The sequence below is a fragment of the Eurosta solidaginis genome, chromosome 3 (assembly GCF_040869045.1).
Source record: "Eurosta solidaginis isolate ZX-2024a chromosome 3, ASM4086904v1, whole genome shotgun sequence".
Lineage (NCBI taxonomy): Eukaryota > Metazoa > Arthropoda > Insecta > Diptera > Tephritidae > Eurosta > Eurosta solidaginis.
Window position 1 is genome coordinate 5,245,197 of NC_090321.1, and position 13,502 is coordinate 5,258,698.

Below are 13,502 nucleotides of genomic sequence, written 5' to 3' on the forward strand. Positions count from 1 at the left end.
AACGCTCTTTCAAAGATGACAATTCTTAAAATTCGGTTGAATAACGACCGCAGTCAAAAGTTGTTTGAGAAACGAAATATCTGAGTATAAATTCAATACATTTTGACGATATATACGGCGTTTATGAAAAAAATTCTGAGTTAGGGCGCTGTTGAATTCTGAGATACGGCGTTTTTGAAAAATATACTGTTCCACTCATCTGTCGATATTTTTAACTACACTTTCATGGAGAAGACGGAAGTAAAACTCAGAGCAGCCGTTGGAAACTAATGGTGTTCTCTTTACTAAAAATAATATCAGCAAAGCTATCTCGTAAGTTTGTATGCTCTTTTCCACTAGATAAGGATAGGGGTACGTTTAGCTACAAATTCAACCTTTTTGCAGAGTCTTTAGCTCAAAAGTTTACATTTAAGAAGGCAACAGGGGTTAACAATTTTTCAAGAAAAGAAAACGCGATAAGCTTGCTTCAGTTCACATTTAACACTGTCCCTTCGAAGAGCTCTCTTTAGTGTTTCACTTAATGTTGATGAAAAATGGATCTGATACAGAGAAAAGATCTAGTGTAATCTCGTCCACTGCATCAACTTATAGAAGTATAGAGAGAACTCCTCCATAGTCGTTTCGCTGCTGTCGCGGGTACCTCTTTATAGCTTGTAGTTTAGTCTGCCTATCTTCTTATACACATTATACAGAGCTCTGATTTGAATAAGCCCGCATTCATGTTGCGCATGACATTTATATCAAGTCGCTTACGTTATATCACCTGCTGTTTACCTATCGGCCAAACGTAGTAGCTTACCATTATCTTTTGCTTACGCTACTTCATGCTCTCTTACTTGATTCCACTATGCCTCTCTTGTGCTCTACAATTCAGTTAAATTGGTAGAGCAGTCAAAATAAGAATCACTTGCCATTTCTCAATCACTCTCGCCGTGAGCGCTTTAAGTGAGCTTTACCACTTGCTTTTCTGCCGTTGCTTTGTTTATACTTCGATTTCATTTTTGTCTTTTGCTTTTATGCTCTTGCGGGTCTTTTGTACGTTGTTACCAATTCTTGTACTACGACTTTAGAGTGTAAGCCAAGCCCATACCGATTATGTATGTCTCTACTTGACTACCTTGAGATTGGCCATACGCGTAAGCTGAGATTAGTTTAACTCGGTACGCGTTTAAGAACGGTTTGACGGCGGTGCGCTTGTATGAAAATCAAATCGTGCGATTACAAAGGCAGAAAATTAATTATATTAATAATTAACAACAAATATATATAGAAAAGAAAAACTCGAATGTGTTGAACTGTTCAGCGCGTGCAAGTGTTGGTATGCTATGCATTGAAAGTTTGTTGCTTAAGTCTTTCGATTTTAGTGCAAATTAATTTTAAAGTACCGGCCACATTTTTGGTGCAATAAAAATATTTTTTTTTAAGCACAACGTATTGAAGATTATTAAAAACAACAATAAATATCAGCTAAAATATACATTCGAAAATACTTATTTGTGGAAAAATATGGCAAAAGTAAATTTTATTTAATAAATTGACTGTTTTATATACATAAATATATATACATGTATACAACATTTGTATAAATACATAATTTATTTTCCAGTTCACCATTGACCACCTTATTTTGCAATTGTGGTTGTTTTTGATAATGTTGTTGTTGTCGGCTTCCAAAATGTCTCGAATTTCATTTACTTGCAAATTAATTTGTATGCAAGCGACAGTGTTGACAACTTCGTATTTCAACATTAGTGCTTGACGATTGTATATGTGCGTGCGTCAATGTATTGGTGTTTACCATTAACATGTCCATGTGACTGAGATTTTCATGAAGTATTGCGCTGCAGTGGAAATTAAGTAAACAATTTTACAATTTTTGAGAGTGAGAACAGTGGAAAATTGATTAAATAATAAACATAAAATTTTGTTTACGTTGACCGAATGATAAAGAAACCGCTAAAAGCGCAAAAATTAAAATTAAAGGAATTGCACAAAGAAAAGTTATGCTTATCGTTGAAATCATGATGTTTAAAAAAAAAAAGTAAAAAATGGCCGAAAAAAGAAAAAACAAGAAAAGAAGTTAACATAGAATGAATAAACATTCGGAAAAATAATTTTTTTTTTCAAAATACAACATTTTAAAAAATTTTTAAAGGCGTAAAACGCTGTTTTTTGCAGTGAAATAAATTTTCTTCTTTTAAAGTTATAAAAAAATATTACCCAAAAAAAGTTGTATCCACTTAAATGATTTTCGGGCTTATTTTTTCTGTAGAGTATAGTAGGGTGGGCCAAATGAAACATTTGTTCCTTTCATATAGTAAAAATATTATTCAATATACGCCAAATTTATTTAATTAGTGAAGAAAACACAAAATTTCAAATTGTGAACAATATTTTTTCAAGCTAAAAAATATTTCAAAATTTAAAAACAGCTTTTCCAAATCTGTAAAAAAATGTATAAAAAGAGGTAAATTAAAAAAAAAAAAACATTAGCAATGACTATCGAAGAAACTTAAAATAAAAATATGATACTTAGCATATCATAGTTTAGCTAGAATTTGTCTTACTTAAAGGTAATTTTAAGGTAATCGAAGTCATTGTATATAGGACCCTCTGCCGATTTCGCTCAATCTGTTTAGTCCTTTGTTAGTAGCTTTACGCTCTGACTGTCACTGTTGACCTTTTATGTATTTTTCTTTCTCTTCCCATCCCTTACCATATTCTCGCTCCCGTTCACTCCTCTATGTTCGTCTCATTCCCTCTTTTCGTTTCATTCATACCCTTTCTATCACCTTTCTCTATCTCTTTGGCTACCTTACAATTTTCCAACTCAATTCCGCTTATAATTTTTACATATCCCTCAAGCTCCCTATAGGTTTTCTAAACATCTTGTTTGCGAATTTTCCCTTCTCTCATTCTCGCTCTTCTCGTCCTCATCCACTCACTCTTTTCCAATCTTACGTCTTTTTCTTCTCAAGAACCTCACTCTTTCACTTCTTGCTTTCCTCAGTTTGCTCACTCCTTGCGTCTTCCGCAACTCTTTCTCTTTCTGCCACTGCCCTCCCATCATCTCTTTCCTTTACCCACTGAACTAACTCTTCCTCTTCCAATTTCCCTTACTTTATCATTAGCTCACTCAATTACTTCTTGGTTCCTCTTCCACTAATTTATTTTTGATATTTATTGTACTCTTCGCCTTTCCGTCCCTCCTTTCCACAACGTTCCTTCTTTCAACGACCAAACGTATACGTTTTACTCTCAACCCTCCCTTCCCACTCCCCTTCTACCGTCTCTTCATTCGCATTCCTGTTCTTCTTGCTTTTCGTCTTCTTTTCCCTCAGTCATTTTACTCTTTTTTCTCTCCATTCTGTGGAGATATTCACAAAAATATGCTTGTCCGGTTAGGAATTTGTCCAGGTAGAAGACTATTTCTCTGCGTGGTCAACGCGTCACCTCAAGAATTAATACCTGGTCCACTTCATGCAGTACAGCCACTGCATTATTGTTGCCAACCACAGGTCGATCCTTCTCGTATCTGTATGGCAGCAATATCTCCACTTAGTTCTTCGCCAAGGTCATTAATTTCTTTTCCAAAAGAACCCATGTTACCTTCTGCACACCTCATACGATAATCTTAAACTATTCTTAATGCCTATCGTTGGACCAAGCTCATAGCGATTCATTGATTGCGATATTCCATTGCACCTGACCAGTTTTCTTAAGCCTACAATAAGTTGGCACCCAAGGGTTAGTGGGGATCCGTGTCTTCGTGTGGATGACAAATCTCCGATTTTGTTGCAGTAAAAAAAAGTTATCAGCTACGTTGCGCATAATTTGGTTTACAATGTTCTGACTCAAAGTTTGGTCCTGCTCTGGCGTGTCCAAGCTGAAAAGACAGCCCCGCGTAACATTCCACATTCTTTGACTAACTTCTAAAGTTCTATACAATTTTGTTGAGTTATTAAAAAAGAATAAACTTTTTTCGAGGATGTCTCGTAAAAATGCGAAAAAATGGTGCATGAAAGGACACCCTAATAAATACATTGGAAAAGAATAAATGCGAAATTTAGAAAGCTTTAAAATAATTAATAATAAATTGGCAAAAAAAATATATGGAAAACATTTAAAAAAAACTCTTTAACTAATTATAATGAGCCAAATTTGAAATTTTTTGAAAAATTTCCAATTAGTCATTTGCTGCACAGCCAAATAAAAATTTAGTTAAAAAACCCCATTCAAAAAGGAATTTCGATTAAAATAATGCCATTTATTAGCTCCGTTTATATAATATAGCGAAATTAACGCGAATTTGTATCAAAAAGAAACTAAAAAAGTGGTTTCAGACGAATTTAAATAAATAAGTCACCAAACTAGTCTGCCTATGTACACCTGCGTGTAAAATAATTAGCAGCGAAAATTATTTACTTTCTTAAGTTATTTCTTCTTTTTTAATTTGCGTTAATCTTGGAAAAAAGAAACTACTGACTTTTATAACAAAAATAATGTAAACCCATTTCGAAAACGTTTTTAAAAAAACGAAAATTCATCAAAATTTTAAAATGTTTGCTAAAAACAGTACAAGTTAAACGTCTCTCGAAACTCGCATTGATTTCTGATAATCTTTTTCAAAAAGATGTTTTACAATTTCTTCCATACAAAGTGTGAAAAATCGAATTATTTATAAAGGCGAAAATCTGAAACACCTTTAGGATATACATTTCACAGACCTCAAACTCTTAATTCGTTAGACTAGAATGAAATTGACTACAAGACTGCATAGTCAAAAACTTTTATAAAGTGTTACATACAAATTTGAAATCTTTTTTAAATCATTTTGAGTTTAACTACTTTTTTTTGAAACGTTTTCTTATTCATTGAACTTTTTTTTAAATAATCAAAAAAAAAAAAAAGAAAACAATTTTGAGATTTATTTTTGCTGCTATTTTTTTACTCACATCTGTTCGTGCATGCGTTGCAAGCGGCAGCAAACGCTCCACCTCTTTTAAGCGAGCGATTACGCCGTTTTCAGTTTTATACGCAGGTTTGTTTTTTACGTATGTATGTATGTATGTTGATGTACTTATGTATTGAACAATTTTAATCAAGAGCAGGGGTTTCTTTATTTTGTTTCCTATATCAAGTGCATAAATATGTATTTTTGTTTATTTTTTGTATTAAATGAACACGCTTTGATATTTCTGTAAAAACATATTAAATATATGGATTATTTTTGTTGTAATATGGATTATTGTCAAAAATAAATTGGAATTTGCACGAAAGTAAATGTGATAAATTAAACAAAGTAGTTAAGGGAATTAAACGCTAATTTATGTTTTTCTACACAGTTTTGCCTTTATTAGTAAAAAGTGTTGTGTTATAATCAAACCGTAGGTACAGCAGTGAACAAAAAAATAACAGTGTCAGTTTTTATCAAATTTCATCAATTACCGTCACTTCCCACGCCAACTCAGAGTGGCCAGTAGCGCCAATAACACCACACTCGGCTCAATAACGCAAGCAACGCCACAAACTCACTACTGAGCAAGGCAAAATTTACCTTAGTAGCTTAGTGTCATGGCGCTAACTCACTGAGTTGACACCGGCCTTTGCGTTCGTGTCACCACCACAACCTGCTTTGCTGAATCATGTATGTGAATACCGAATAGTTTTCTGTTGCTTTGCGAAGCTCTTAAGGACACATCTGAAATAGAAGGACAAACAATACTTCATTATAGACATCGAGTCAGTTAGTGACCTAATGCATAATGAAAACCGTGCATAAGTTGCGATGTAACAAACATTTTATACCCATTTGTAAGCTTCTAAAAACAGTTTATGAAGATTAGGTTTTTGACACTAACCATAAATTTTAAAGAGACGTTGTTAAGATGTGGCCTTGAGATATGTATGTATGTTGTGGCCACCCCCTGTTTCTCTTTTGAAAATATTCATATTGCTGCATGCAATTTTACTTCTGAAGTGTTTAAGCTTAAACTTAAAATTCAAAGCTGAATGCAGAAAAATTTATAGCGGTATGCATGAAATTTAAAAACTCAATAAAATATTAAAATATTCAAAATACAATAATTAAAGATTATGGGAAAACAATGAAGAATCAAAAATATTGCATCGCAATTAATAAAAGGCCAACAATATTGACTTAAGTAATGTCTTAGGTTTTTACTTTTAATGATGTGAAGAGCACGACCGGCAACAACAACAAATTACAACTTAAAATTGTAATAAATGAACAACAACAAACCTGTTCGGTGCAGACAGCAATTTATACCCACATATTTATTTGTTTAAAAAACTAAAAAACTTACGGATGCATCAAACCATTCCGTTCTACAAGCTTGTATATTAGGGTGGAACGAAATAAATTCTTTACTTAGTTTGTAGCTTATAACCCATAGATAGAGTAGGCATTAAATATGCAGCATGTGCAGCTATTAGCATGTGCAGCTAACTGGCCACATGGTCTCACTGCAACCATACTGAGATTTTAGACAGATTCTGCTTACCAGAATGGACAGATTTCTGCAAATCACATACCAACTTTAACAAAAAAAAAAAAAAAAAAAAAAACTTTAACAAGGGATACGAGATATTAATCCCTGAGAGGGAGCAGTGAGTGAATGACACATATTGGCCCACAGACAGCATTCAGATCTACACAGATGGATCTAAACTGGAAAACAGGGTCAGAGGGGGTGTAACTGTAGCGTATTTCAAACCGAGCTTGTAGCCATACAAGACGCTGTGGACTGCCTAAGGCAGAAGGTAGTCTCTTAGAGGCACATATTTTCTCAGACAGTCAAGCAGCGCTGAAAGCCCTTGACTCTGTCACAACTAATTCTGAAATTATAGTAGGCTGTCGCAGATCACTTAACGTGATGGCTGAACAGTTTACTCTGCATCTGGTATGGGTTCCGGGGCATGGGGCTTACCAGGTAATGAGATGGCGGATTAGATTGCAGGAAAGGGTACCTCCCTTCCACTTTCGCCATCCTGGAAGAGGTTGGGCATACCGCTCCCCACCTGCAAGCTCAAGATAAAGGAGGCTCTATTGATGGAAGCGGGAGCCAGGTGGAAGCATCATGATGGATGCCACACGGCAAATCTCACATGGCCGGAATGGAATGAGAAGAGATCGCGTGAGCTTCTCAGCCTCCGTCTTCCTTAGTTGTGGGTCTTCTCACTGGTCTTCCAAAGAAACAAGCAGGCGGAGGATATTTTGTACACGCAGCTTGGTAAAATGTCCTTTGGCACTTGCAAAATTTACATGTGACTCAGGAAAAGAAGTCCCGAGGATAAAAACCCTAACACGCTAGAGGTGGGCGAAGTCGAAAAGGACCTCAAAGACTAAGGGAAAAAAGACAGGTGGAGGTCCCCTACCTCACCACGAACGTGCTAGAAGAGGACCAACCGCTAAATGGTGCTGTGACTCGCACAGAGGAACACCCTGCACAACAGTCACGAGAGGCTGAAGGGGGCCTCGAATACTCTAAACCAAAAGGGCAAGGGGAGGACGATGACGTCAAGACGAAGGTGCTGGAGGGGGGACAAACAGCCCAATGGTGCTGCGAGTCCTACAGATAAACCTCCAACACAGTAAAGTGGCGTCGAGCGAACTCCTCCTAACCCTTGAGAAGGGTTCGTTTGACGTGGCGCTGATCCAGGAGCCGTGGCTCTCATCGGGAGGAAAGGTTTCTGGACTTAGCGCGCGCGGGTTTGGCGTTTACTACGCGCAAACGGAAGGACGAGTGCGAGCTGTAGTAATGGTAAGGAAACATATGCTGCCTAATTACACCACTGAGGATCTCGTAGCGGTGTCCGTTGAGCAAAAGAATAAGCAGGCATTTATCCTGGCGTCCTGCTACATGGCCCATGCTGCGGAGGTCCCACCGATGGAATGCAAAAGGCTAGTACAGGAGGAAGGGCGCAAAGGGCGGTTGGTCATAGGCGCAGATGCAAATGCGCACCACAATGCGTGGGGAAGAGCAGATACGAACGAGAGAGGCGAATCTCTGTTTTGTTACATCCAGCAAACCAATTTGCAGATAGCCAACAGGGGAAATGTCCCTACATACATTGGTCCAACATCCAGCAATGTTCTAGATATTACATTGAGCTCCGGGCGTGATATATCAAGGTATGATTGGATGGTTCTTGATAGACCATCCTTCTCCGACCATGCGTATATCAGCTTCAACATCCCCCTAAAGAGGGTAGAGAAGGGAGGAACCTTTAGAAACCCCGTCAACGAACTGGACTAAATTCCAGAAACATGTAGAAACAAAACTGGGACAACCCAAAGAGGTTGCTAATGCAGAGGAACTGGAAGAGTCGAATGAATTCCTAACAAGGACGCTTATGACTGCGTATAACAAAGCTTGCCCTCTAAGAAGATTCAGAGGAAAAGCAAAGCCGCCATGGTGGAGCAATGAGCTGAGTCTTCTAAGAAGACAGGCTAAAGAAATGTTTAAGCTCGCAAAGACCGCGGAAAGCGAAGCGTGTCGGGACGAGTACAGGGATCTACTGAGGATCTACAAGCGTGAAATTACCAGGGCGAAGAGAAACTCATGGAAAAGTTTCTGTACGGACATAGAGTGCTCCAGCGAAACAGCACGGTTGAAAAAAGTCCTAGCAAAGGGAAACATAGTCCAGGGACTAATAAAGAAAGAGAACGGGGAATGGTCACGTAATAGTGAGGAATCCCTTGAGGTGCTTCTCGATACACATTTCCCATCGGGAGACGGTTTAGAAGAGCCAGCAGACATCACTCACACTCCGATCACGGAGCTAGTAGTGCCGGGCTTGGTGACCGATACCAAGATCGAGTGGGCAGTGAAGACGTTTTCTAAGTTTAAATCGCCGGGCCCAGATGGTATATTCCCGGCCATGCTACAAGTCTCAAGTAGGGCGGTCGTGGAATGGCTTAAAATAATATTCGGTGGGTGCATACGACTGAATCATGTACCACACTCTGGGAGAACTGTTCATGTAGCTTTTCTACCAAAGGCGGGGAAGATCGGTCACGTGTATCCCAAAGACTATAGACCCATTAGCTTAACATCATTTCTGCTCAAAACCTTTGAGAGGCTGATAGATGTGTACATAAAGTCCAACGTGGATGAAAAGCTGCTCTCCACAACACAGCATGCGTACACCAAAGGCAGGTCGGTAGACACCGCATTGCATAGGGTGGTAATAAGCATAGAGAAATCCCTGGAATATAAGGAGTATGCTCTAGGAGTCTTCTTGGACATTGCCGGGGCTTTCAATAATGTTGCAAAATGGGCGATTATGGATGGTCTTAATTACATTAAAGTACATCCTGCCTTAATCAGATGGATCGGCTGCATGATAAATTGCAGAAAGATTACATCACAATGGGGATTGTACGAGGCCACGAAATCAGTGGACAGGGGCACGCCGCAGGGAGGGGTGCTATCACCTCTGCTGTGGACGCTGGTCATCAACCAACTGCTCAGGCAATTCGATGAGGGACCCGTAAAACTTACGGCTTACGCAGATGACGTTGCAATTGTCATAAGTGGAAAGTGCCTTCCAACGATTAGTTCTTTGATGGATCGGGCGCTTCGCGATATTCATACCTGGGCATCTAATGTCGGGTTGAAAGTCAATGCGGAGAAGACGGATATGGTCTTGTTTACAAAGAGGTACAAGGTCCCAAATTGGATAAGGCCTAAGTTAGGAGGGGTGACCTTACAGGAGAAACCTTGCACAAAATATTTAGGAATCATCCTAGACAGTAAGCTGTCATGGAAGCTCAACGTGGAGGAGAGGGTCAAGAAGGCCTCAACGGCACTCTACGCATGTAAAAGAATGCTGGGGTGTACGTGGGGCCTATTGCCCTCTCTTTCTCATTGGGTTTTTACAGCGATTGTAAGCCCTATTCTATACTATGGAGTTCTTGTTTGGTGGAAAGCCACACAAAAAACAACATAACTCAAAAAATTAGAGGGGGTATGCAGACTATCGATGCTTAGCATTACGGGAGCCCTGAAAACAACCCCGACGGCTGCACTGTATGCCATTTTGCACATCCCACCTGTAGACCTGGTAGCAAAGAACAAAGCGTTAACGACCGCAACCAGGCTCGGTGCTTCGGGGCAGCTTGAGCGCCAACCATATGGCCATAGTAGTATAGCGTCATCAATCACAAGACGAACAGACTACATAATTCCCTATCTGCGCTTCGAGGGAGATCTTAAGGCCCCAATAGAGGTGGACGGTTGGCGCAAGGGTGCGCAAATGGCAGACGAGGCGATACATGTGTACACCGATGGTTCCAAAGTAGTGGAAGGAGTAGGGTCTGCGGTATACTGCGCTGATTCGGAAATAAGTAGATCCTACAGGCTGCCGGATTACTGTAGCGTTTTCCAAGCGGAACTATTAGCCGTAACCAAAGCAGTAAAAACCCTGGAAGAGAATAGCTTAAGCTGCAACCGTGTTAACTTTTATATTGACAGTCAAGCAGCAATTAAGGCAATAATCTCGCATAACACAGCATCTAAATGCGTGTTAGAGTGTAAGCAGTCTCTGGAGAGAATCGGGACAGGGAGAAGCATACATCTATATTGGGTCCCAGGGCATATGGGAATAGATGGGAATGAAAAAGCGGATGAAATAGCTAAAAAGGGCGCATCCCTTAAAGCTTGCTCCGTAGATGTCCCAATTAGATTGGGCGAGATTAAGCGAAGGCGAGAGGTGCACATGATCGACGAAGCGGGAAAGGCGTGGGTTCAAGCGCGGGGCTGTAAAGTGTCGAAGATTATGTGTAGGTCTTACAACCTTAGACTAACACAGTTGCTTCTATCATTAAAAAGAGAGGACTGTAGACTCATGACGGGTATTCTGACTGGACACTGCCTTCTGGCGTCACATGCCTTTAAATTAGGCTTGGTCAGTGATAGCAGGTGTAGGAAGTGCGGGTTGGAGGAGGAAACGATCGAGCACGTTCTGTGCTCGTGCCCTGCACTTGCCAGGCTAAGACTCCAGCTATTAGGAGTGATACAGCTGTCAGATCTAGAAGCAGCAAGTGGCTTAAGTCCTAGGAAGCTTCTAGTATTTGCCAAGAGGACGGAGTTATTTTATAACATAGGTCCTGGTTTTTGATAGGGTTTTTCAGTTTGGTCGTTAAAACAAACTTCTGGTAACACTACGGACTCAATCAGTCTATGTGAGGTCCTCATGGACCGGCCAGTTCAACTTACCTACCTCTCACTAGTCACATCTGTATTGGACCGCATGCGGAAAGGATTGGCGCCCATTTAATGATTATTGTAGAAGCTGCAGCAACGAAGAAGAGCCTGAAACTGTTACGCATCTACTTTGCGAATGTCTAGCGCTCGTTAGAAAAGTAAACGTTTCATGGGCAAGATGTTTCTTGTAGATCTGACTGATATAGCTGAGGTCAATACACAGCTTAGTAAGCTTCACAAACTCAACGAAGTGGTTTGATTAGGAGAGTAGGAACAAATACGTGTGTTTTCACAATGGGCCTGTAAAGGCCTAAGTGTGCCGCTCAGATGCCGATGGCAGCCACTTGAACCTAACCTAACCTAACCTTGTAGCTTATAACATTTTTTAGACTGCAATTAAAACAAAAAAGATTATATACCAATTCTGACATTTCTTTTGAAGCCAAAAATATTGATAGAGTACTACGTGATCAATCTTCTAGTCACTATGGCATATGTACAAGTCATTATTGAACTTTCTTCGAAGCATGTCGGCAGCAGAGGAATTTTTCTGGAATACTCCGCGCTTGTTTGTTGATATAGCAATAGTAAAATTTATTGTAAAAAATGTATAAGTAAATTCAAAAACAGCTATATCGACTCACCCTCATGCGTACGAGTGCAAGTTTCTGACTTGCTTGCGGATGACCTTGATAAAGCTGGCATCTGATTACTCAGAGCTTCACAGTCTGCGTGTCATTAAGAAATAAATTTCGCTTGCATCATTGGGCTCAGTTTACATAGAAATGTTGTTCTTAACACTTAAAAGAATTTAATTTTACATTTTGCTTTTTACTGTCGTCGATGCTGCCGCCACTGTCGCTGTCAGCTATCATAAAGAATTGGTGCTAAAAGGAGTTTCAAATATTTGTTTTTGCATATATTAAAAAAATTAACACTTTTTTTGCCAAATTTATTTTGTTAAAAATTGAATTTTCAAAAAAATTATCTTTGAAAGATGTTATAAATCTGTATTAAATTGTAATGTATTTTCCCAATAAATTTCTAGCAAAGAAAATATTACTTGAGACCAAGTTTCTAATTAAAATAACAATAGCACTATGTCAGACGAAAATTAATAATATTCTGCAAAAAAATTAAAATAATAAGTAAAAAGAAATATTTCTCATATTTTTAGCTGAACAAATAGCCAAATGAGTTTGTGCCGAAAAAAACGCATCACATTTAAATTAAAAACGAGATAAATTAAAATAAGTGAATTTTCGTAAATCAAAAAAATAATGAATTTATGGTTATTTTGACAACAAAGAAAACCAAAAACAAAACCAACAAAAAATTTAAAATAATAATAAAAAAAATCCAGCACTGCACAAAAAAAAAACAATAGCATCAAAAACATCAACAATAAAATCTGCACTCAACTCACACACACACACGCGTGCAACGTGTGAACGAAGCGATATGGGAATAGCAAAGTTTAGCCGCAGACATCTGCTGGGGCTGTCAACTTCGCTGCTTCTTGCGCTGTTGCTGTCGCTGCTTGCTGTTGCAGAGTCACAAGGTAAGTTCTTGCTGCTTGATTACAAAAATATGTAAGTGATATTTCACACATTATACAAACTTTTTTAAGTTTTATGATTTAGTTTTTTTTTACTTTTTATTGGTCGAGTTCCTGTGAAATCACTACGCTCGGCGGGAACGTTTTAACGGTTGCTTGCATTCAGTCCATAAACAAATTTTTTGTTGCTCGTTTTGTTGTTTTTTGTGTGATGAGCTTTTAGTTTATGAATTGGTGTGAAAAATTACAAATATTACAGGCAGACAATAGATGCAAGCTGAAAGACATCAGTACGGGGTTGAACCTTTGTTTTAGTAAATTTTTGTTGATCTGTGCTTTGGAGTCTTTTAACTCACCTAAAGTGAGTATTGAAACAATCATTAATAGGGTTAGGGTAAGCTCGGTCTTGAAAATTTCTGGAATAACTCAAGAAAAGTTAAGCCAGTGAAGAGAGTTATGCGGGAAACTTTGCAGAGAGTATTTTGTTCATATCACCAGCGAAGCGTTCTCGAAAATAAGGGCAAATGAAAATTGTCTGTTCTTATTGTTTGTTTTTAACTTTGGTCCTGTGTGAAACTTCTTAACCGTCTCCAAACGTGGCCGGAATATATATGTATATTTTTTACACGGTGCTACCGTCTGAAGCGATGATACTGAAAAAATTGTACCATTGATTAACAAGGACCACCCTTTTTTACATACATATATACACT

At 38.5% G+C, this 13,502-nt stretch overlaps 1 protein-coding gene across 5 annotated transcripts in view; it reads left to right on the forward strand.

Moving 5' to 3' along the window:
- The first annotated feature begins 1,169 nt into the window (after nucleotides 1-1,169).
- The window catches only part of LOC137243165 (enolase-phosphatase E1), a 161,765-nt gene continuing 149,432 nt past the window's right edge, over nucleotides 1,170-13,502 (forward strand). For 2 of the 5 annotated variants that reach the window (XM_067770515.1, XM_067770519.1), the window contains exons 1-2: nucleotides 1,170-1,318; nucleotides 12,409-12,792. In XM_067770515.1, the coding sequence (XP_067626616.1) occupies nucleotides 12,693-12,792 (100 nt within the window). In that variant the 5' untranslated portion in view covers nucleotides 1,170-1,318; nucleotides 12,409-12,692. Of the gene's footprint in view, nucleotides 1,516-12,408; nucleotides 12,793-13,502 lie in introns of all 5 variants that reach the window. The other 3 variants (XM_067770516.1, XM_067770517.1, XM_067770518.1) reach the window with 3 other exon arrangements.